Source organism: Hyla sarda, chromosome 13 (assembly GCF_029499605.1).
Source record: "Hyla sarda isolate aHylSar1 chromosome 13, aHylSar1.hap1, whole genome shotgun sequence".
Taxonomy (NCBI): domain Eukaryota; kingdom Metazoa; phylum Chordata; class Amphibia; order Anura; family Hylidae; genus Hyla; species Hyla sarda.
In genome coordinates this window covers 15,635,024-15,661,717 of record NC_079201.1, presented here as the reverse complement: position 1 = coordinate 15,661,717, position 26,694 = coordinate 15,635,024, and the positions used below count along the sequence as shown (strand labels likewise).

Genomic DNA, 26,694 nt, shown 5'->3' with positions numbered 1-26,694 from the left:
ATAAATATAAATAAATATAAACATATATATATATATATAATTTTATTAAATAAATATAAATAAATATAAACACACACACATATATATATATATATATAATTTTATTAAATAAATATAAATAAATATAAACACACACACACATATATATATATATAATTTATTAAATAAATATAAATAAATATAAACATATATATATATAATTTTATTAAATAAATATAAATAAATATAAACACACACACATATATATATATATAATTTTATTAAATAAATATAAATAAATATAAACACACACACACACACACACATATATATATATATATATATATATAATTTTATTAAATAAATATAAACACAGACACATATAAACACACACACACACACACACACACACACACACACATATATAGAAAGTGTTAATTTAACCAAATAAACATAAAGTTATCCTGTAACTTCCCCTTCTAACTATATATATCAAAGTGACAGGTCCCCTTTAAATAATGCCCCAACCAGAGCACTGATATACTGATATATACATTGAGGAGTTTTGGCTGAACCAGTGCAGCATTCAGGTGTGAACAGGACTCTATTTGCCTCACAAGAAGTTAAAGCTTTCTGTGTATTTTTACGCCCCCCCCTGTGGGTCCTGGCACCGAACAATTCCTCATTGAGGGGCGGATAAGCGAATTTCCCATCGATAATCCCTGTAAAAAATCCCATTTTCCAGGATTTGCGGTCTCTTTAAAAAGCAGCTGTTGGTTTCTGATCCCTCCGCCGGCGCCACATCACAGCAGCAGCGGATCCCTCCGCAGCGATCGCATCCTGCAGTGGGAGAGCGGCCGGAGCCCCCCGGGTGACAGCACCATGGGAGCCTGGGGACTGAGCCTGGGGGTCCTGCACTGCTTGGGGGTCTACATCCATCTCAGCGCTGGAGACAAGCACAGCACAGCTGATGGTATTCTACCAGTCATGGGTCTGGGCTGCATATGCATTGTGGGGAGGGGGGCTTTGAGTTTTTTTTTGGGGGGTCTCTGCAGTGTGTCACAATGTGTATGTGGTAACTTATAAAGGGGGGCTCTACAGCACACTCTATCATTGTCCTGGGTCCCTTGCTCTCTATAGGGCTCAGGTTTGGGGGTTCTAGGTGGGCTTTTGGGGGGGCTTCATTATAGAGGGGCATTTATTTCTATTTCAGAAATGGGGGGGGGGGTCTGTGTCATGACAGGAGGCTGATCCTGATCTTATTTGCAGGGTAATAAAGGGTTAAGGCGGCGTTTCCCAACCAGGGTGCCCCCAGCTGTTGCAAAACTACAACCCCCCCAGCATGCCCGGACAGCCAACGGCTGTCCGGGCATGCTGGGGGGTTGTAGTTTTGCAACAGCTGGAGGCACCCTGGTTGGGAAACACCTGGTTAATGGAATAATATTGCATTATTGTTTTGTTTTTTTTTCAAAAGAATTTTCTTTTAATTATCAATTTGATAGATTTATTTATTTTTTTGATATTTATTTTTTTAAATTTTAGATATTTTTTTATATTTACTTATTTATTTTAATTAATTTATTGTGGTTGGAGGGTTTGTGCCCGGAAAATCTTATTGCTTTATTGTTTTCGAAATAATTTTCTTTTAATTATCAATTTGATAGATCTTTTTTTTTTTTTTTTATTATTTTTAGATATTTTTATTTATATATATTTTTTTAATATTTATTTTTATTTATTTATTTATTGTGGTTGGATGGGGTTTGTGCCCGGGAAATGTTATTGCATTATTGTTTTCGAAAGAATTTTCTTTTAATTATCAATTTGATAGATCTTCTTTTTTTTTTTTTTTTTATTATTATTTATTTTATTTTTTTTAGATATTTTTATTTATTTATATATATTTTTTATATTTACTTTTATTTATTTATTTATTGTGGTTGGAGGGTTTGTGCCCGGGAAATGTTAGTGCTTCGGATGATGGGTGTTGTAGTCCTTTTTGGGTTTTTTTTTTGGGGGGGGGGGGCAGATGAAGAAGTTGATGAAGCAATGGCGATATGTGGGTGAGATGTGTGTGTCTGGTGCCCCCAATAGATCTCTGCTGTCATACACTGATCGTTGTCAGACGCTGATCACTGCCGTCTACATTAAATAGTCCCTGCATTGTAGTTTGTTGGGTCATAATATGGGGTTATTGGTTTAGAAGGCAGGAAGTTTGCCATATGGCTGGAAATGGTGTGACGGGTGCAGGGGTCTGGTGTGACGGGCGCAGGGGTCTGATGTGATGGGCGCAGGGGTCTGGTGTGAGGGGCGCAGGGGTCTGGTGTGACGGGCGCGGGGGTCTGGTGTGACGGGCGCGGGGGTCTGGTGTGACGGGCGCAGGGGTCTGGTGTGACGGGCGCAGGGGTCTGGTGTGACGGGCGCAGGGGTCTGGTGTGACGGGCTCAGGGGTCTGGTGTGACGGGCGCAGGGGTCTGGTGTGACGGGCGCAGGGGTCTGGTGTGATGGGCGCAGGGGTCTGGTGTGATGGGCGCGGGGGTCTGGTGTGACGGGCGCGGGGGTCTGGTGTGACGGGCGCAGGGGTCTGGTGTGACGGGCGCAGGGGTCTGGTGTGACGGGCGCAGGGGTCTGGTGTGACGGGCTCAGGGGTCTGGTGTGACGGGCGCAGGGGTCTGGTGTGACGGGCGCAGGGGTCTGGTGTGACGGGCGCAGGGGTCTGGTGTGAGGGGCGCAGGGGTCTGGTGTGACGGGCGCAGGGGTCTGATGTGATGGGCGCAGGGGTCTGGTGTGAGGGGCGCGGGGGTCTGGTGTGACGGGCGCGGGGGTCTGGTGTGACGGGTGCGGGGGTCTGGTGTGACGGGCGCAGGGGTCTGGTGTGACGGGCGCAGGGGTCTGGTGTGACGGGCGCAGGGGTCTGGTGTGACGGGCTCAGGGGTCTGGTGTGACGGGCGCAGGGGTCTGGTGTGACGGGCGCAGGGGTCTGGTGTGATGGGCGCGGGGGTCTGGTGTGAGGGGCGCAGGGGTCTGGTGTGAGGGGCGCAGGGGTCTGGTGTGACGGGCGCAGGGGTCTGGTGTGATGGGCGCAGGGGTCTGGTGTGACGGGCGCAGGGTTTAGCTGTGATGGGCGCAGGGGTCTGGTGTGATGGGCGCAGGGGTTTGGTGTGATGGGCGCTGCGGTCTGGTGTGACGGGCGCAGGGGTCTGGTGTGACGGGCGCAGGGGTCTGGTGTGACGAGCACTGGGGTCTGGTGTGATGGGCGCAGGGGTCTGGTGTGACGAGCACTGGGGTCTGGTGTGATGGGCGCAGGGGTCTGGTGTGATGGGCGCAGGGGTCTGGTGTGATGGGCGCAGGGGTCTGGTGTGATGGGCACAGGGGTCTGGTGTGATGGGCACAGGGGTCTGGTGTGACGAGCACTGGGGTCTGGTGTGATGGGCGCAGGGGTCTGATGTGATGGGCGCAGGGGTCTGGTGTGACGAGCACTGGGGTCTGGTGTGATGGGCGCAGGGGTCTGATGTGATGGGCGCAGGGGTCTGGTGTGACGAGCACTGGGGTCTGGTGTGATGGGCGCAGGGGTCTGGTGTGATGGGCGCAGGGGTCTGGTGTGATGGGCGCAGGGGTCTGATGTGATGGGCGCAGGGGTCTGGTGTGACGAGCACTGGGGTCTGGTGTGATGGGCGCAGGGGTCTGATGTGATGGGCGCAGGGGTCTGGTGTGACGAGCACTGGGGTCTGGTGTGACGAGCACTGGGGTCTGGTGTGATGGGCGCGGGGGTCTGGTGTGATGGGCGCAGGGGTCTGGTGTGATGGGCGCAGGGGTCTGGTGTGATGGGCGCAGGGGTCTGGTGTGATGGGCGCAGGGGTCTGATGTCACAAGCAGAAGGGTCTGATGTCACGGGCACAGGGGTCTGATGTAATGGGTATTACCAGGCATTAGTCTTTAGAATGGTTGAGGGACTGGCATGTTGTATGTTATTGGGAAGAAGGGTTTTGAGTGATGGTGGCAGTGATGGGTGACACTTATGTGAGGAGGGTGGTTTGGGGGAGAACGATGAATACTGCTGGTGTGGGGGGAAGTGTGGAGACCCTAGTGATGGTGCTGATGGATATTATTGAGAACACAGGGAAGGCTCAGCTAGAGAGAACCCCCGGAATTACTTATCTAAGGCAGGTACCGATGCAGCCAGTCTATTATCTATCTCATATCTCTCTATTATCTATCTCATATCTCTCTATCTCATATCTATTATCTATCTCATATCTATCTATTATCTATCTATGTCATATCTATTATCTAGCTATCTTATATTTATCCATCTCATATCTATCTATTATCTATCTATCTATCTATCTATCTATCTATCTATCTATCTCATATCTATCTCATATCTCTCTATTATCTATCTATCTATCTATGTCGTATCTATTATCTATCTCATATCTATCTATTATCTATCTCATATCTCTCTATCTCATATCTATTATCTATCTCATATCTATCTATTATCTATCTATGTCATATCTATTATCTATCTATCTTATATTTATCTATCTCATATCTATTATCTATCTATCTCCTATCTATTATCTATCTATCTCATATCTATCTCATATCTATCTCATATCTATCTCATATCTATCTATCTCATATCTATCTATCTCATATCTATCTATCTCATATCTATCTATCTCATATCTATCTATCTCATATCTATCTATCTCATATCTATCTATCTCATATCTATCTATCTCATATCTATCTATCTATCTCTATCTATCTATCTCATATCTATCTATCTATCTCATATCTATCTATCTATCTCATATCTATCTATCTATCTCATATCTATCTATCTATCTATCTCATATCTATCTATCTATCTCATATCTATCTATCTCATATCTATCTATCTATCTATCTCATATCTATCTATCTATCTATCTCATATCTATCTATCTATCTATCTCATATCTATCTATCTCATATCTATCTATCTATCTATCTCATATCTATCTATCTCATATCTATCTATCTCATATCTATCTATCTCATATCTATCTATCTCATATCTATCTATCTCATATCTATCTATCTCATATCTATCTATCTATCTCATATCTATCTATCTATCTCATATCTATCTATCTCATATCTATCTATCTCATATCTATCTATCTCATATCTATCTATCTCATATCTATCTATCTCATATCTATCTATCTCATATCTATCTATCTCATATCTATCTATCTATCTCATATCTATCTATCTCTCTCATATCTATCTATCTCATATCTATCTATCTCATATCTATCTATCTCATATCTATCTATCTCATATCTATCTATCTCATATCTATCTATCTCATATCTATCTATCTCATATCTATCTATTTAATGTCAATTCTATCTTTCTGTTGGTCTGGCATATAATTTTCTTTCTTTCGTACTTTTCCTATCTTTAGCTCTTTCTTTATCTTTCTATACATCTGTATCTATATTGTCCTCTCTTTCCTTATCATTATTTATCGCCATCATTATAATCATCTATTTGTCTCTTGTCTATCCTGCACAATCTCACACATATGTAATCTCTCTTTCCTTTACCACCTCTATACAACGTATCCATCACGTCTTTCATCCCATCTGACTGTTCTATCCATCACCTCTATCATTTTACCTCACCACACATGGGGGGAGATTTATCAAAACCTGTGTAGAGGAAAAGTCGTGCAGTTGCCCATAGCAACCAATCAGATCGCTGCTTTCATTTTTCACAGGCCTCTTTAAAAATGAAAGAAGCGAGCTGATTGGTTGCCATGGGAAACTGCACCACTCTTCCTCTACACAGGTTTTGATAAATCTCCCCCATTTTGTGTATCTAATGTTTCTATCTATCTCATATCTATCTATCTATCTATCTATCTCATATCCATCTCATATCTATCTATCTATCTATCTCATATTTATCTATCTATCTCATATCTATCTATCTATCTCATATCTATCTATCTATCTCATATCTATCTATCTATCTATCTATCTCCTATCTATCTATCTATCTCATATCTATCTATCTATCTATCTCATATCTATCTATCTCATATCTATCTATCTCATATCTATCTATCTATCTCATATCTATCTATTTATCTCATATCTATCTCATATCTATCTATCTATCTCATATCTATCTATCTCATATCTATCTATCTCATATCTATCTATCTCATATCTATCTCATATCTATCTCATATCTATCTCATATCTATCTATCTCATATCTATCTCCTATCTATCTATCTCCTATCTATCTATCTCCTATCTATCTATCTCCTATCTATCTATCTCCTATCTATCTATCTCCTATCTATCTATCTCATATCTATCTATCTCATATCTATCTCATATCTATCTATCTCCTATCTATCTATCTCATATCTATCTCATATCTATCTATCTCATATCCATCTCTCTCATATCCATCTCTCTCATATCCATCTCTCTCATATCCATCTCTCTCATATCCATCTCTCTCATATCTATCTATCTCATATCTATCTATCTCATATCTATCTATCTCATATCTATCTATCTATCTATCTATCTCTCTCATATCTATCTCTCTCATATCTATCTCTCTCATATCCATCTCTCTCATATCCATCTCTCTCATATCCATCTCTCTCATATCCATCTCTCTCATATCCATCTCTCTCATATCCATCTCTCTCATATCTATCTCTCTCATATCTATCTATCTCATATCTATCTATCTATCTCATATCTATCTATCTATCTATCTCATATCTATCTATCTCTCTCATATCTATCTCTCTCATATCTATCTCTCTCATATCTATCTCTCTCATATCCATCTCTCTCATATCCATCTCTCTCATATCCATCTCTCTCATATCCATCTCTCTCATATCCATCTCTCTCATATCCATCTCTCTCATATCTATCTCTCTCATATCTATCTCTCTCATATCCATCTCTCTCATATCCATCTCTCTCATATCCATCTCTCTCATATCTATCTCTCTCATATCTATCTATCTCATATCTATCTATCTATCTATCTATCTATCTCTCTCATATCTATCTATCTCTTATCTATCTCTTATCTATCTCATATCTATCTGTCTGTGTGTGTATATATATATATATATATATATATATATATATATATATTTATTTTTTATTTTTATTTATATATAACATAAAGAAAACCTTTATAGAAATACATGACTGTTTCCGTGCATAGATAGTGCGTACGTTTAATTCTGTACACACACGAAATCCAGCGATTCACAGCGATGTTCTATCCTATACAGGGATTACTACTTTACAAGTTCACGCCATTTCCACAATCTCGGCTCCATTCACAGAATGGATTTCAGCGCCCGGATTTTCGCTTGATGGCGCCTTTGGAAGGGAATACCAAATCCCCCTGCATGGTTCTTATCAAAATGGCTCTAATGTATAAACGGAGATACAACAATGTATTAGGGAATTGCTCATGATTTGGTTTCCTAATGTAATATTTACAGCTCGGAAGCGAAGCGATGACTTAATGTTGGACGGAATTTGGTTTATTTAAGTTGATGGGAAAAGAGAGAGAGGGAATTAGTTTTACCTTGGTCTGGTGTAAAAAATTGTACCTCCTATGCCTCCAGCTGTTGCAAAACTACAACTCCCATCATGTTCATACAGCTCTTACACACAAGAAAATATCAGTGTTTGTCCCATAGGACACACTGGAGCCGTGGTCTCCAAAGTGAGGACCATCAGCTGTTGCAAAATTACAACTCCCAGCATGCCCGGACAGCCAACGGCTGTCCGGGCATGCTGGGAGTTGTAATTTTGCAACAGCTGGAGGTTCACAGTTTTGAGAACACTGAACAAAAAGAATCTGCACACAGTAGAGGCAGGAAGTGTGATCAGGGGAGTTGTATAACTCTGCAGCTCATTATTGTATGAAATCACCTATTATTCCCGTTTTTCAGGTTTTTTTTATTTTTTTTTTAGAGATAGCCAACGGCTGTCTGGGCGTGCTGGGAGTTGTAGTTTTCCAACAGCTGGAGGTTCACAGTTTGGAGAACACTGAACGAAAGAATCTGCACACAGAAGAGGCAGGCAGTGTGATCAGGGGAGTTGTATAACTCTGCAGTTAATTATTGTATGAACTCACCTATTATTCCTGATTTTCCAGGTCTTTTAGAGACAGCCAACGGCTGTCCGGGCATGCTGGGAGTTGTAGTTTTGCAACAGCTGGAGGTCTACAGTTTTGAGAACACTGAACAAAAGAATCTGCACACAGAAGAGGCAGGATGTGTGATCAGGGGAGTTGTATAACTCTGTAGCTCATTATTGTATGAAATCACCTATTATTCCCATTTTCCAGTTTTTTTTTTTTTTTTGAGACAGCCAACGGCTGTCTGGGCATGCTGGGAGTTGTAGTTTTGCAACAGCTGGAGGTTCACAGTTTTGAGAACACCGAACGAAAGAATCTGCACACGGAAGAGACAGGCAGTGTGATCAGGGAAGTTGTATAACTCTGCAGTTCATTATTGTATGAATTCACCAATTATTCACGATTTTTCAGGTCTTTTAGACCTGGGAGTTGTAGTTTTGCAACTGCTGGAGGTTCACAATTTGGAGACATCTGCACACAGAAGAGACAGGAAGTTTGATCAGGGGAGTTTTATAACTCTGAAGCTTATTGTATGGGCTCACCTATTGTAGTTTTGCAACAACTGGAGGTTCACGGTTTGGAGACTACTGCACGAGAAAATCTGCACACAGACATGCAGTGTGATCAGGGGAAGTTATTAACTCTGCAGCCAGTTGTGGTATGGGCTCGCCTATTATTAAAAAATTCCAGGTCTCTTAGAGACAGCCAACGTCAGAGCATGCTGAGAGTTGTAGTTTTGCAACAGCTGGAGGTTCACAGTTTGGAGCACACTGCACTAGAGCATTTGCACACTTAAGAGACAGGCAGTGTGATCAGGGGAGTTGTATAAATCTGCAGCAATTTTTTTTTATAGACTTGCTTATTATTACTGCTTTCCAGGTCTCTCCAGGCATGCTGGGAGATGTAGTTTTGCCTCCTTGAATAGATACTTATGTCCTTTAGTCCTTGTTCACACGGCGGAATTTCCAATAGGAATCTGGTGGAAAAATTCCTGTTTGGATATTCTGAAGCAGCAGAGTTTTATTGTTTTCAATGGGATTCTGCTGCAAGGTGTAGAAGGTGGAATGTCTGCCGGGAAAACATCGGCCGCGAATATTCAGATTCCGGCCTCTGCACAAAGAATTGACATGTCAATCCTCTCTGTGTAGTTTGCTCTGAAATGCATTGCCTTCTATGGAGATGGTGCATATCCGAGCCCTCCTGTCTGTAAAATGTCCACCCAGAGGTTCAGCGGGGCAAACGCCTAGATGTTCAGCGGGGCAAACGCACTGACATCGAACGCCCAGATGTTCAACGGGGTGATCGCACAGACATCGAATGCCCAGACGTTCAGCGGGGCGAATGCCCAGCTGTTCACCGGGGCGAACGCACAGACATCGAACGCCCAGATGTTCAGCGGAGCGAACGCACAGACATAGAACCCCCAGACATTCAGCGGGGCGAACGCACAGACATCGAACGCCCAGATGGTCAGCAGGGCGAATGCACAGACATCGAACCCCCAGACGTTCAGCGGGGGGCGAACGCACAGACATCGAACGCCCAGACGGTCAGCGGGGCGAATGCCCAGACGTTCAGCGGGGTGAATGCACAGACATTGAACCCCCAGACGTTCAGCGGGGCGAACGCACAGACATCGAATGCCCAGACGGTCAGCGGGGCGAATGCCCAGACGTTCAGCGGGGCGAATGCCCAGACATTCAGCGGGGCGAATGCACAGACATCGAACGCCCAGACGTTCAGACGTTTCCCTCGGCTTTTAAAGCACTATTGGGGAAGATTTACCAAAACCTGTGCCGGGGAAAAGCCGACCAGTTGCCTATAGCAACCAATCAGATCACTTCTTTCACTTTTAAAAAAAAAAAGGCCTCTGAGAAATGAAAGAAGCGATCTGATTGGTTGCTATGGGCAACTGGTGAAACTTTTCCTCTGGACAGGTTTTGATAAATCTCCCCCTATGTATCTTGTGTTGGTCAAATGGTGAAAGTCTATTTCAGTTTATAATAGCAGCAAAAATAGGCAAAATGTCCAATTGGGGATGTGTGAGTGAATACTTAAAGGGGTACTCCGCCCCTTAACATCTTATCTCCTATCCAGAGGTTGGGGTGGTCCCAGCAGCTGGATAAGGTGTTTAGGGGGCGGAGTACCCCTTTAAGGCACAGTATTTATGCAAATCTCTGCTCAATTAGTCAACAGGGTGGTCCTACTCGCTGATTATTTTAGAAGATTTGAGGACAATGTTGATGCCTCCTGTAACTTTACAGGGCATGTCATAGATGCTGTAAGACAGTGTTTCCCAACCAGGGGCGCTCCAGCTGTTGCAAAACTACAACTCCCAGCATGGCCGGACAGCCTTCGGCTGTCCGGCCATGCTGGGAGTTGTAGTTTTGCAACAGCTGGTGGCCCCCTGGTTGGGAACCACTGCTGTAAGGGTTTGTTTTGTTGACGTTTACCTTTAAATCATACGACCATTTGCGGTAACTTGTATTGGCTTTAAGACATTGAGTTGTTTATCCGAATAATGTGTCTATACTTAAACAGTCTTGAGCGAGTGCCTAAAGCCTGTAGAAACTCCAAGGTGGCCTGGAACGCAGCCATATAGTGTAGTCAACAATACAAGAGCCGGAGTTTTCCTTTAAGACCCCGGATCTTCTTGTTTCTGCTTGGTTGGACCCGTCTAATGGCTCCAGAGATGGTCAGATCCCATCCCCTGCTCACTGTATAGGGATCCTTAAAGAGGTCATCTCTAAAAGCCCTTAAAGGGGTACTCCGCTATAAACATCTTATCTTATCAGGACAGGATCAGACAGTGCTGGTCTCTATATAATATCCAGTGATCTCCTGACTGTAGATTATCAGGACAGGATCAGACAGCGCTGGTCTCTATATAATATCCAGTGATCTGACTGTAGATTATCAGGACAGGATCAGACAGTGCTGGTCTCTATATAATATCCAGTGATCTGACTGTAGATTATCAGGACAGGATCAGACAGTGCTGATCTCTATATAATATCCAGTGATCTGACTGTACATTATCAGGACAGGATCAGACAGTGCTGGTCTCTATATAATATCCAGTGATCTCCTGACTGTAGATTATCAGGACAGGATCAGACAGTGCTGGTCTCTATATAATATTCAGTGATCTGACTGTAGATTATCAGGACAGGATCAGACAGTGCTGGTCTCCATATAATATCCAGTGATCTCCTGACTGTAGATTATCAGGACAGGATCAGACAGCGCTGGTCTCCATATAATATCCAGTGATCTGACTGTAGATTATCAGGACAGGATCAGACAGTGCTGGTCTCTATATAATATCCAGTGATCTCCTGACTGTAGATTATCAGGACAGGATCAGACAGTGCTGGTCTCTATATAATATCCAGTGATCTGACTGTAGATTATCAGGACAGGATCAGACAGTGCTGGTCTCTATATAATATCCAGTGATCTGACTGTAGATTATCAGGACAGGATCAGACAGTGCTGGTCTCTATATAATATCCAGTGATCTCCTGACTGTAGATTATCAGGACAGGATCAGACAGTGCTGGTCTCTATATAATATCCAGTGATCTCCTGACTGTAGATTATCAGGACAGGATCAGACAGTGCTGGTCTCTATATAATATCCAGTGATCTGACTGTAGATTATCAGGACAGGATCAGACACTGCTGGTCTCTATATAATATCCAGTGATCTCCTGACTGTAGATTATCAGGACAGGATCAGACAGCGCTGGTCTCTATATAATATCCAGTGATCTCCTGACTGTAGATTATCAGGACAGGATCAGACAGTGCTGGTCTCTATATAATATCCAGTGATCTCCTGACTGTAGATTATCAGGACAGGATCAGACAGCGCTGGTCTCTATATAATATCCAGTGATCTGACTGTAGATTATCAGGACAGGATCAGACAGTGCTGGTCTCCATATAATATCCAGTGATCTGACTGTAGATTATCAGGACAGGATCAGATAGCGCTGGTCTCTATATAATATACAATGATCTCCTGACTGTAGATTATCAGGACAGGATCAGATAGCGCTGGTCTCTATATAATATACAATGATCTCCTGACTGTAGATTATCAGGACAGGATCAGATAGCGCTGGTCTCTATATAATATACAATGATCTCCTGACTGTAGATTATCAGGACAGGATCAGATAGCGCTGGTCTCTATATAATATACAGTGATCTCCTGACTGTAGATTATCAGGACAGGATCAGACAGTGCTGGTCTCTATATAATATCCAGTGATCTGACTGTAGATTATCAGGACAGGATCAGACACTGCTGGTCTCTATATAATATCCAGTGATCTCCTGACTGTAGATTATCAGGATAAGATCAGACAGCGCTGGTCTCTATATAATATCCAGTGATCTCCTGACTGTAGATTATCAGGACAGGATCAGACAGTGCTGGTCTCTATATAATATCCAGTGATCTCCTGACTGTAGATTATCAGGACAGGATCAGACAGTGCTGGTCTCTATATAATATCCAGTGATCTCCTGACTGTACATTATCAGGACAGGATCAGACAGTGCTGGTCTCTATATAATATACAGTGATCTCCTGACTGTAGATTATCAGGACAGGATCAGACAGTGCTGGTCTTTATATAATATCCAGTGATCTGACTGTAGATTATCAGGACAGGATCAGACAGTGCTGATCTCTATTTAATATCCAGTGATCTCCTGACTGTAGATTATCAGGACAGGATCAGACAGCGCTGGTCTCTATATAATATCCAGTGATCTCCTGACTGTAGATTATCAGGACAGGATCAGACAGTGCTGGTCTCTATATAATATCCAGTGATATCCTGACTGTAGATTATCAGGACAGGATCAGACAGTGCTGGTCTCTATATAATATCCAGTGATCTCCTGACTGTAGATTATCAGGACAGGATCAGACAGCGCTGGTCTCTATATAATATCCAGTGATCTCCTGACTGTAGATTATCAGGACAGGATCAGACAGTGCTGGTCTCTATATAATATCCAGTGATCTCCTGACTGTAGATTATCAGGACAGGATCAGACAGCGCTGGTCTCTATATAATATCCAGTGATCTGACTGTAGATTATCAGGACAGGATCAGACAGTGCTGGTCTCCATATAATATCCAGTGATCTGACTGTAGATTATCAGGACAGGATCAGATAGCGCTGGTCTCTATATAATATACAATGATCTCCTGACTGTAGATTATCAGGACAGGATCAGATAGCGCTGGTCTCTATATAATATACAATGATCTCCTGACTGTAGATTATCAGGACAGGATCAGATAGCGCTGGTCTCTATATAATATACAGTGATCTCCTGACTGTAGATTATCAGGACAGGATCAGACAGTGCTGGTCTCTATATAATATCCAGTGATCTGACTGTAGATTATCAGGACAGGATCAGACACTGCTGGTCTCTATATAATATCCAGTGATCTCCTGACTGTAGATTATCAGGATAAGATCAGACAGCGCTGGTCTCTATATAATATCCAGTGATCTCCTGACTGTAGATTATCAGGACAGGATCAGACAGTGCTGGTCTCTATATAATATCCAGTGATCTCCTGACTGTAGATTATCAGGACAGGATCAGACAGTGCTGGTCTCTATATAATATCCAGTGATCTCCTGACTGTACATTATCAGGACAGGATCAGACAGTGCTGGTCTCTATATAATATACAGTGATCTCCTGACTGTAGATTATCAGGACAGGATCAGACAGTGCTGGTCTTTATATAATATCCAGTGATCTGACTGTAGATTATCAGGACAGGATCAGACAGTGCTGATCTCTATTTAATATCCAGTGATCTCCTGACTGTAGATTATCAGGACAGGATCAGACAGCGCTGGTCTCTATATAATATCCAGTGATCTCCTGACTGTAGATTATCAGGACAGGATCAGACAGTGCTGGTCTCTATATAATATCCAGTGATATCCTGACTGTAGATTATCAGGACAGGATCAGACAGTGCTGGTCTCTATATAATATCCAGTGATCTGACTGTAGATTATCAGGACAGGATCAGACAGTGCTGGTATCTATATAATATCCAGTGATCTCCTGACTGTAGATTATCAGGACAGGATCAGACAGTGCTGGTCTCTATATAATGTCCAGTGATCTCCTGACTGTAGATTATCAGGACAGGATCAGACAGTGCTGATCTCTATATAATATCCAGTGATCTCCTGACTGTAGATTATCAGGACAGGATCACACAGTGCTGGTCTCTATATAATATCCAGTGATCTGACTGTAGATTATCAGGACAGGATCAGACAGTGCTGGTCTCTATATAATATCCAGTGATCTCCTGATTGTAGATTATCAGGACAGGATCAGACAGTGCTGGTCTCTATATAATATCCAGTGATCTGACTGTAGATTATCAGGACAGGATCAGACAGTGCTGGTCTCTATATAATATCCAGCGATCTCCTGACTGTAGATTATCAGGACAGGATCAGACAGTGCTGGTCTCTATATAATATCCAGTGATCTCCTGACTGTAGATTATCAGGACAGGATCAGACAGTGCTGGTCTCTATATAATATCCAGTGATCTCCTGACTGTAGATTATCAGGACAGGATCAGACAGTGCTGGTCTCTATATAATATCCAGTGATCTCATGACTGTAGATTATCAGGACAGGATCAGACAGTGCTGGTCTCTATATAATATCCAGTGATCTGACTGTAGATTATCAGGACAGGATCAGACAGTGCTGGTCTCTATATAATATACAGTGATCTCCTGACTGTAGATTATCAGGACAGGATCAGACAGTGCTGGTCTCTATATAATATCCAGTGATCTCCTGACTGTAGATTATCAGGACAGGATCAGACAGTGCTGGTCTCTATATAATATCCAGTGATCTCCTGACTGTACATTATCAGGACAGGATCAGACAGTGCTGGTCTCTATATAATATACAGTGATCTCCTGACTGTAGATTATCAGGACAGGATCAGACAGTGCTGGTCTTTATATAATATCCAGTGATCTGACTGTAGATTATCAGGACAGGATCAGACAGTGCTGGTCTCTATTTAATATCCAGTGATCTCCTGACTGTAGATTATCAGGACAGGATCAGACAGCGCTGGTCTCTATATAATATCCAGTGATCTCCTGACTGTAGATTATCAGGACAGGATCAGACAGTGCTGGTCTCTATATAATATCCAGTGATCTCCTGACTGTAGATTATCAGGACAGGATCAGACAGTGCTGGTCTCTATATAATATCCAGTGATATCCTGACTGTAGATTATCAGGACAGGATCAGACAGTGCTGGTCTCTATATAATATCCAGTGATCTGACTGTAGATTATCAGGACAGGATCAGACAGTGCTGGTCTCTATATAATATCCAGTGATCTGACTGTAGATTATCAGGACAGGATCAGACAGTGCTGGTATCTATATAATATCCAGTGATCTCCTGACTGTAGATTATCAGGACAGGATCAGACAGTGCTGGTCTCTATATAATGTCCAGTGATCTCCTGACTGTAGATTATCAGGACAGGATCAGACAGTGCTGATCTCTATATAATATCCAGTGATCTCCTGACTGTAGATTATCAGGACAGGATCACACAGTGCTGGTCTCTATATAATATCCAGTGATCTGACTGTAGATTATCAGGACAGGATCAGACAGTGCTGGTCTCTATATAATATCCAGTGATCTCCTGATTGTAGATTATCAGGACAGGATCAGACAGTGCTGGTCTCTATATAATATCCAGTGATCTGACTGTAGATTATCAGGACAGGGTCAGACAGTGCTGGTCTCTATATAATATCCAGCGATCTCCTGACTGTAGATTATCAGGACAGGATCAGACAGTGCTGGTCTCTATATAATATCCAGTGATCTCCTGACTGTAGATTATCAGGACAGGATCAGACAGTGCTGGTCTCTATATAATATCCAGTGATCTCCTGACTGTAGATTATCAGGACAGGATCAGACAGTGCTGGTCTCTATATAATATCCAGTGATCTCATGACTGTAGATTATCAGGACAGGATCAGACAGTGCTGGTCTCTATATAATATCCAGTGATCTGACTGTAGATTATCAGGACAGGATCAGACAGTGCTGGTCTCTATATAATATACAGTGATCTCCTGACTGTAGATTATCAGGACAGGATCAGACAGTGCTGGTCTCTATATAATATCCAGTGATCTCCTGACTGTAGATTATCAGGACAGGATCAGACAGTGCTGGTCTCTATATAATATCCAGTGATCTCCTGACTGTACATTATCAGGACAGGATCAGACAGTGCTGGTCTCTATATAATATACAGTGATCTCCTGACTGTAGATTATCAGGACAGGATCAGACAGTGCTGGTCTTTATATAATATCCAGTGATCTGACTGTAGATTATCAGGACAGGATCAGACAGTGCTGGTCTCTATTTAATATCCAGTGATCTCCTGACTGTAGATTATCAGGACAGGATCAGACAGCGCTGGTCTCTATATAATATCCAGTGATCTCCTGACTGTAGATTATCAGGACAGGATCAGACAGTGCTGGTCTCTATATAATATCCAGTGATCTCCTGACTGTAGATTATCAGGACAGGATCAGACAGTGCTGGTCTCTATATAATATCCAGTGATATCCTGACTGTAGATTATCAGGACAGGATCAGACAGTGCTGGTCTCTATATAATATCCAGTGATCTGACTGTAGATTATCAGGACAGGATCAGACAGTGCTGGTCTCTATATAATATCCAGTGATCTGACTGTAGATTATCAGGACAGGATCAGACAGTGCTGGTCTCTATATAATATCCAGTGATCTCCTGACTGTAGATTATCAGGACAGGATCAGACAGTGCTGGTCTCTATATAATGTCCAGTGATCTCCTGACTGTAGATTATCAGGACAGGATCAGACAGTGCTGATCTCTATATAATATCCAGTGATCTCCTGACTGTAGATTATCAGGACAGGATCACACAGTGCTGGTCTCTATATAATATCCAGTGATCTGACTGTAGATTATCAGGACAGGATCAGACAGTGCTGGTCTCTATATAATATCCAGTGATCTCCTGATTGTAGATTATCAGGACAGGATCAGACAGTGCTGGTCTCTATATAATATCCAGTGATCTGACTGTAGATTATCAGGACAGGATCAGACAGTGCTGGTCTCTATATAATATCCAGCGATCTCCTGACTGTAGATTATCAGGACAGGATCAGACAGTGCTGGTCTCTATATAATATCCAGTGATCTCCTGACTGTAGATTATCAGGACAGGATCAGACAGTGCTGGTCTCTATATAATATCCAGTGATCTGAATGTAGATTATCAGGACAGGATCAGACAGTGCTGGTCTCTATATAATATCCAGTGATCTGACTGTACATTATCAGGATAAGATCAGACAGTGCTGGTCTCTATATAATATCCAGTGATCTCCTGACTGTAGATTATCAGGACAGGATCAGACAGTGCTGGTCTCTATATAATATCCAGTGATCTCCTGACTGTAGATTATCAGGAGAGGATCAGACAGTGCTGGTCTCTATATAATAACCAGTGATCTGACTGTAGATTATCAGGACAGGATCAGACAGTGCTGGTCTCTATATAATATCCAGTGATCTTCTGACTGTAGATTATCAGGACAGGATCAGACAGTGCTGGTCTCTGTATAATATCCAGTGATCTCCTGACTGTAGATTATCAGGACAGGATCAGACAGTGCTGGTCTCTATATAATAACCAGTGATCTGACTGTAGATTATCAGGACAGGATCAGACAGTGCTTGTCTCTATATAATATCCAGTGATCTCCTGACTGTAGATTATCAGGACAGGATCAGACAGTACTGGTCTCTATATAATATCCAGTGATCTGACTGTAGATTATCAGGACAGGATCAGACAGTGCTGGTCTCTATATAATATCCAGTGATCTCCTGACTGTAGATTATCAGGACAGGATCAGACAGTGCTGATCTCTATATAATATCCAGTGATCTCCTGACTGTAGATTATCAGGACAGGATCAGACAGTGCTGATCTCTATATAATATCCAGTGATCTCCTGACTGTAGATTATCAGGACAGGATCAGACAGTGCTGGTCACTATATAATATCCAGTGATCTGACTGTAGATTATCAGGACAGGATCAGACAGTGCTGGTCTCTATATAATATCCAGTGATCTCCTGACTGTAGATTATCAGGACAGGATCAGACAGCGCTGGTCTCTATATAATATCCAGTGATCTCCTGACTGTAGATTATCAGGACAGGATCAGACAGTGCTGGTCTCTATATAATATCCAGTGATCTGACTGTAGATTATCAGGACAGGATCACACAGTGCTGGTCTCTATATAATATCCAGTGATCTCCTGACTGTAGATTATCAGGACAGGATCAGACAGTGCTGGTCTTTATATAATATCCAGTGATCTGACTGTAGATTATCAGGACAGGATCAGACAGTGCTGGTCTCTATTTAATATCCAGTGATCTCCTGACTGTAGATTATCAGGACAGGATCAGACAGCGCTGGTCTCTATATAATATCCAGTGATCTGACTGTAGATTATCAGGACAGGATCAGACAGTGCTGGTCTCTATATAATATCCAGTGATCTCCTGACTGTAGATTATCAGGACAGGATCAGACAGTGCTGGTCTCTATATAATATCCAGTGATCTCCTGACTGTAGATTATCAGGACAGGATCAGACAGTGCTGGTCTCTATATAATATCCAGTGATCTCCTGACTGTAGATTATCAGGACAGGATCAGACACTGCTGGTCTCTATATAATATCCAGTGATCTCCTGACTGTAGATTATCAGGATAAGATCAGACAGCGCTGGTCTCTATATAATATCCAGTGATCTCCTGACTGTAGATTATCAGGACAGGATCAGACAGTGCTGGTCTCTATATAATATCCAGTGATCTCCTGACTGTAGATTATCAGGACAGGATCAGACAGTGCTGGTCTCTATATAATATCCAGTGATCTCCTGACTGTACATTATCAGGACAGGATCAGACAGTGCTGGTCTCTATATAATATACAGTGATCTCCTGACTGTAGATTATCAGGACAGGATCAGACAGTGCTGGTCTTTATATAATATCCAGTGATCTGACTGTAGATTATCAGGACAGGATCAGACAGTGCTGGTCTCTATTTAATATCCAGTGATCTCCTGACTGTAGATTATCAGGACAGGATCAGACAGCGCTGGTCTCTATATAATATCCAGTGATCTCCTGACTGTAGATTATCAGGACAGGATCAGACAGTGCTGGTCTCTATATAATATCCAGTGATATCCTGACTGTAGATTATCAGGACAGGATCAGACAGTGCTGGTCTCTATATAATATCCAGTGATCTGACTGTAGATTATCAGGACAGGATCAGACAGTGCTGGTCTCTATATAATATCCAGTGATCTGACTGTAGATTATCAGGACAGGATCAGACAGTGCTGGTATCTATATAATATCCAGTGATCTCCTGACTGTAGATTATCAGGACAGGATCAGACAGTGCTGGTCTCTATATAATGTCCAGTGATCTCCTGACTGTAGATTATCAGGACAGGATCAGACAGTGCTGATCTCTATATAATATCCAGTGATCTCCTGACTGTAGATTATCAGGACAGGATCACACAGTGCTGGTCTCTATATAATATCCAGTGATCTGACTGTAGATTATCAGGACAGGATCAGACAGTGCTGGTCTCTATATAATATCCAGTGATCTCCTGATTGTAGATTATCAGGACAGGATCAGACAGTGCTGGTCTCTATATAATATCCAGTGATCTGACTGTAGATTATCAGGACAGGATCAGACAGTGCTGGTCTCTATATAATATCCAGCGATCTCCTGACTGTAGATTATCAGGACAGGATCAGACAGTGCTGGTCTCTATATAATATCCAGTGATCTCCTGACTGTAGATTATCAGGACAGGATCAGACAGTGCTGGTCTCTATATAATATCCAGTGATCTCCTGACTGTACATTATCAGGACAGGATCAGACAGTGCTGGTCTCTATATAATATCCAGTGATCTCCTGACTGTAGATTATCAGGACAGGATCAGACAGTGCTGGTCTCTATATAATATCCAGTGATCTGAATGTAGATTATCAGGACAGGATCAGACAGTGCTGGTCTCTATATAATATCCAGTGATCTGACTGTAGATTATCAGGACAGGATCAGACAGTGCTGGTCTCTATATAATATCCAGTGATCTCCTGACTGTAGATTATCAGGACAGGATCAGACAGCGCTGGTCTCTATATAATATCCAGTGATCTCCTGACTGTAGATTATCAGGACAGGATCAGACAGTGCTGGTCTCTATATAATATCCAGTGATCTCATGACTGTAGATTATCAGGACAGGATCAGACAGTGCTGGTCTCTATATAATATCCAGTGATCTGACTGTAGATTATCAGGACAGGATCAGACAGTGCTGGTCTCTATATAATATCCAGTGATCTCCTGACTGTAGATTATCAGGACAGGATCAGACAGTGCTGGTCTCTATATAATATCCAGTGATCTCCTGACTGTAGATTATCAGGACAGGATCAGACAGTGCTGGTCTCTATATAATATACAGTGATCTCCTGACTGTAGATTATCAGGACAGGATCAGACAGTGCTGGTCTCTATATAATATCCAGTGATCTCCTGACTGTAGATTATCAGGACAGGATCAGACAGTGCTGGTCTCTATATAATATCCAGTGATCTCCTGACTGTACATTATCAGGACAGGATCAGACAGTGCTGGTCTCTATATAATATACAGTGATCTCCTGACTGTAGATTATCAGGACAGGATCAGACAGTGCTGGTCTTTATATAATATCCAGTGATCTGACTGTAGATTATCAGGACAGGATCAGACAGTGCTGGTCTCTATTTAATATCCAGTGATCTCCTGACTGTAGATTATCAGGACAGGATCAGACAGCGCTGGTCTCTATATAATATCCAGTGATCTCCTGACTGTAGATTATCAGGACAGGATCAGACAGTGCTGGTCTCTATATAATATCCAGTGATATCCTGACTGTAGATTATCAGGACAGGATCAGACAGTGCTGGTCTCTATATAATATCCAGTGATCTGACTGTAGATTATCAGGACAGGATCAGACAGTGCTGGTCTCTATATAATATCCAGTGATCTGACTGTAGATTATCAGGACAGGATCAGACAGTGCTGGTCTCTATATAATATCCAGTGATCTCCTGACTGTAGATTATCAGGACAGGATCAGACAGTGCTGGTCTCTATATAATGTCCAGTGATCTCCTGACTGTAGATTATCAGGACAGGATCAGACAGTGCTGATCTCTATATAATATCCAGTGATCTCCTGACTGTAGATTATCAGGACAGGATCACACAGTGCTGGTCTCTATATAATATCCAGTGATCTGACTGTAGATTATCAGGACAGGATCAGACAGTGCTGGTCTCTATATAATATCCAGTGATCTCCTGATTGTAGATTATCAGGACAGGATCAGACAGTGCTGGTCTCTATATAATATCCAGTGATCTGACTGTAGATTATCAGGACAGGATCAGACAGTGCTGGTCTCTATATAATATCCAGCGATCTCCTGACTGTAGATTATCAGGACAGGATCAGACAGTGCTGGTCTCTATATAATATCCAGTGATCTCCTGACTGTAGATTATCAGGACAGGATCAGACAGTGCTGGTCTCTATATAATATCCAGTGATCTCCTGACTGTACATTATCAGGACAGGATCAGACAGTGCTGGTCTCTATATAATATCCAGTGATCTCCTGACTGTAGATTATCAGGACAGGATCAGACAGTGCTGGTCTCTATATAATATCCAGTGATCTGAATGTAGATTATCAGGACAGGATCAGACAGTGCTGGTCTCTATATAATATCCAGTGATCTGACTGTAGATTATCAGGACAGGATCAGACAGTGCTGGTCTCTATATAATATCCAGTGATCTCCTGACTGTAGATTATCAGGACAGGATCAGACAGCACTGGTCTCTATATAATATCCAGTGATCTCCTGACTGTAGATTATCAGGACAGGATCAGACAGTGCTGGTCTCTATATAATATCCAGTGATCTCCTGACTGTAGATTATCAGGAGAGGATCAGACAGTGCTGGTCTCTATATAATAACCAGTGATCTGACTGTAGATTATCAGGACAGGATCAGACAGTGCTGGTCTCTATATAATATCCAGTGATCTTCTGACTGTAGATTATCAGGACAGGATCAGACAGTGCTGGTCTCTGTATAATATCCAGTGATCTCCTGACTGTAGATTATCAGGACAGGATCAGACAGTGCTGGTCTCTATATAATAACCAGTGATCTGACTGTAGATTATCAGGACAGGATCAGACAGTGCTTGTCTCTATATAATATCCAGTGATCTCCTGACTGTAGATTATCAGGACAGGATCAGACAGTACTGGTCTCTATATAATATCCAGTGATCTGACTGTAGATTATCAGGACAGGATCAGACAGTGCTGGTCTCTATATAATATCCAGTGATCTCCTGACTGTAGATTATCAGGACAGGATCAGACAGTGCTGATCTCTATATAATATCCAGTGATCTCCTGACTGTAGATTATCAGGACAGGATCAGACAGTGCTGATCTCTATATAATATCCAGTGATCTCCTGACTGTAGATTATCAGGACAGGATCAGACAGTGCTGGTCACTATATAATATCCAGTGATCTGACTGTAGATTATCAGGACAGGATCAGACAGTGCTGGTCTCTATATAATATCCAGTGATCTCCTGACTGTAGATTATCAAGACAGGATCAGACAGCGCTGGTCTCTATATAATATCCAGTGATCTCCTGACTGTAGATTATCAGGACAGGATCAGACAGTGCTGGTCTCTATATAATATCCAGTGATCTGACTGTAGATTATCAGGACAGGATCAGACAGCGCTGATCTCTATATAATATCCAGTGACCTCCTGACTGTAGATTATCAGGACAGGATCAGACAGCACTGGTCTCTATATAATATCCAGTGATCTCCTGACTGTAGATTATCAGGACAGGATCAGACAGTGCTAGTCTCTATATAATATCCAGTGATCTGAATGTAGATTATCAGGACAGGATCAGACAGTGCTGGTCTCTATATAATATCCAGTGATCTCCTGACTGTAGATTATCAGGACAGGATCAGACAGTGCTGGTCTCTATATAATATCCAGTGATCTAACTGTAGATTATCAGGACAGGATCAGACAGCGCTGGTCTCTATATAATATCCAGTGATCTCCTGACTGTAGATTATCAGGACAGGATCAGACAGTGCTGGTCTCTATATAATATCCAGTGATCTGACTGTAGATTATCAGGACAGGATCAGACAGTGCTGGTCTCTATATAATATCCAGTGATCTGACTGTAGATTATCAGGACAGGATCAGACAATGCTGGTCTCTATATAATATCCAGTGATCTGACTGTAGATTATCAGGACAGGATCAGACAGTGCTGGTCTCTATATAATATCCAGTGATCTCCTGACTGTAGATTATCAGGACAGGATCAGACAGTGCTGGTCTCTATATAATATCCAGTGATCTCCTGACTGTAGATTATCAGGACAGATCAGACAGCGCTGGTCTCTATATAATATCCAGTGATATCCTGACTGTAGATTATCAGGATAGGATCAGACAGTGCTGGTCTCTATATACTATCCAGTGATCTCCTGACTGTAGATTATCAGGACAGGATCAGACAGCGCTGGTCTCTATATAATATCCAGTGATCTGAATGTAGATTATCAGGACAGGATCAGACAGTGCTGGTCTCTATATAATATCCAGTGATCTCCTGACTGTAGATTATCAGGACAGGATCAGACAGCGCTGGTCTCTATATAATATCCAGTGATCTCCTGACTGTAGATTATCAGGATAAGATCAGACAGCGCTGGTCTCTATATAATATCCAGTGATCTCCTGACTGTAGATTATCAGGACAGGATCAGACAGTGCTGGTCTCTATATAATATCCAGTGATCTCCTGACTGTAGATTATCAGGACAGGATCAGACAGCACTGGTCTCTATATAATATCCAGTGATCTCCTGACTGTAGATTATCAGGACAGGATCAGACAGTGCTGATTTCTATATAATATCCAGTGATCTCCTGACTGTAGATTATCAGGACAGGATCAAACAGTGCTGGTCTCTATATAATATCCAGTGATCTGACTGTAGATTATCAGGACAGGATCAGACAGTCCTGGTCTCTATATAATATCCAGTGATCTCCTGACTGTAGATTATCAGGACAGGATCAGACAGTGCTGGTCTCTATATAATATCCAGTGATCTCCTGACTGTAGATTATCAGGACAGGATCAGACAGTGCTGGTCTCTATATAATATCCAGTGATCTGACTGTAGATTATCAGGACAGGATCAGACAGTGCTGGTCTCTATATAATATCCAGTGATCTCCTGACTGTAGATTATCAGGACAGGATCAGACAGTGCTGGTCTCTATATAATATCCAGTGATCTCCTGACTGTAGATTATCAGGACAGGATCAGACAGTGCTGGTCTCTATATAATATCCAGTGATCTGACTGTAGATTATCAGGACAGGATCAGACAGTGCTGGTCTCTATATAATATCCAGTGATCTGACTGTAGATTATCAGGACAGGATCAGACAGTGCTGGTCTCCATATAATATCCAGTGATCTGATTGTAGATTATCAGGACAGGATCAGACAGTGCTGGTCTCTATATAATATCCAGTGATCTCCTGACTGTAGATTATCAGGACAGGATCAGACAGTGCTGGTCTCTATAGAATATCCAGTGATCTGACTGTAGATTATCAGGACAGGATCAGACAGCGCTGGTCTCCATATAATATCCAGTGATCTCCTGACTGTAGATTATCAGGACAGGATCAGACAGTGCTGATCTCTATATAATATCCAGTGATCTCCTGACTGTAGATTATCAGGACAGGATCAGACAGTGCTGGTCTCCATATAATATCCAGTGATCTGATTGTAGATTATCAGGACAGGATCAGACAGTGCTGGTCTCTATATAATATCCAGTGATCTCCTGACTGTAGATTATCAGGACAGGATCAGACAGTGCTGGTCTCTATAGAATATCCAGTGATCTGACTGTAGATTATCAGGACAGGATCAGACAGTGCTGGTCTCTATTTAATATCCAGTGATCTCCTGACTGTAGATTATCAGGACAGGATCAGACAGTGCTGGTCTCTATATAATATCCAGTGATCTGACTGTAGATTATCAGGACAGGATCAGACAGTGCTGATCTCTATATAATATCCAGTGATCTCCTGACTGTAGATTATCAGGACAGGATCAGACAGCGCTGGTCTCTATATAATATCCAGTGATCTCCTGACTGTAGATTATCAGGACAGGATCAGACAGCGCTGGTCTCTATATAATATCCAGTGATCTGACTGTAGATTATCAGGACAGGATCAGACAGTGCTGGTCTCTATATAATATCCAGTGATCTGACTGTAGATTATCAGGACAGGATCAGACAGTGCTGGTCTCTATATAATATCCAGTGATCTGACTGTAGATTATCAGGACAGGATCAGACAGTGCTGGTCTCTATATAATATCCAGTGATCTCCTGACTGTAGATTATCAGGACAGGATCAGACAGTGCTGGTCTCTATATAATATCCAGTGATCTGACTGTAGATTATCAGGACAGGATCAGACAGTGCTGGTCTCTATATAATATCCAGTGATCTTCTGACTGTAGATTATCAGGACATGATCAGACAGCGCTGGTCTCTATATAATATCCAGTGATCTTCTGACTGTAGATTATCAGGACAGGATCAGACAGTGCTGGTCTCTATATAATATCCAGTGATCTGACTGTAGATTATCAGGACAGGATCAGACAGTGCTGGTCTCTATATAATATCCAGTGATCTCCTGACTGTAGATTATCAGGACAGGATCAGACAGTGCTGGTCTCTATATAATATCCAGTGATCTCCTGACTGTAGATTATCAGGACAGGATCAGACAGTGCTGGTCTCTATATAATATCCAGTGATCTGAATGTAGATTATCAGGACAGGATCAGACAGTGCTGGTCTCTATATAATATCCAGTGATCTCCTGACTGTAGATTATCAGGACAGGATCAGACAGCGCTGGTCTCTATATAATATCCAGTGATCTCCTGACTGTAGATTATCAGGACAGGATCAGACAGCGCTGGTCTCTATATATTATCCAGTGATCTCCTGACTGTAGATTATCAGGACAGGATCAGACAGTGCTGGTCTCTATATAAT

At 42.1% G+C, this 26,694-nt stretch overlaps 1 protein-coding gene across 1 annotated transcript in view; it reads left to right on the top strand.

Moving 5' to 3' along the window:
• The first annotated feature begins 608 nt into the window (after positions 1-608).
• VSTM2L (V-set and transmembrane domain containing 2 like) overlaps positions 609-26,694 on the top strand; it is a 76,404-nt gene continuing 50,318 nt past the window's right edge. Inside the window, exon 1 of the mRNA XM_056549710.1 lies at positions 609-952. Coding sequence (XP_056405685.1) covers positions 862-952 — 91 coding nt within the window. The 5' untranslated portion in view covers positions 609-861. The remainder of the gene's footprint in view (positions 953-26,694) is intronic.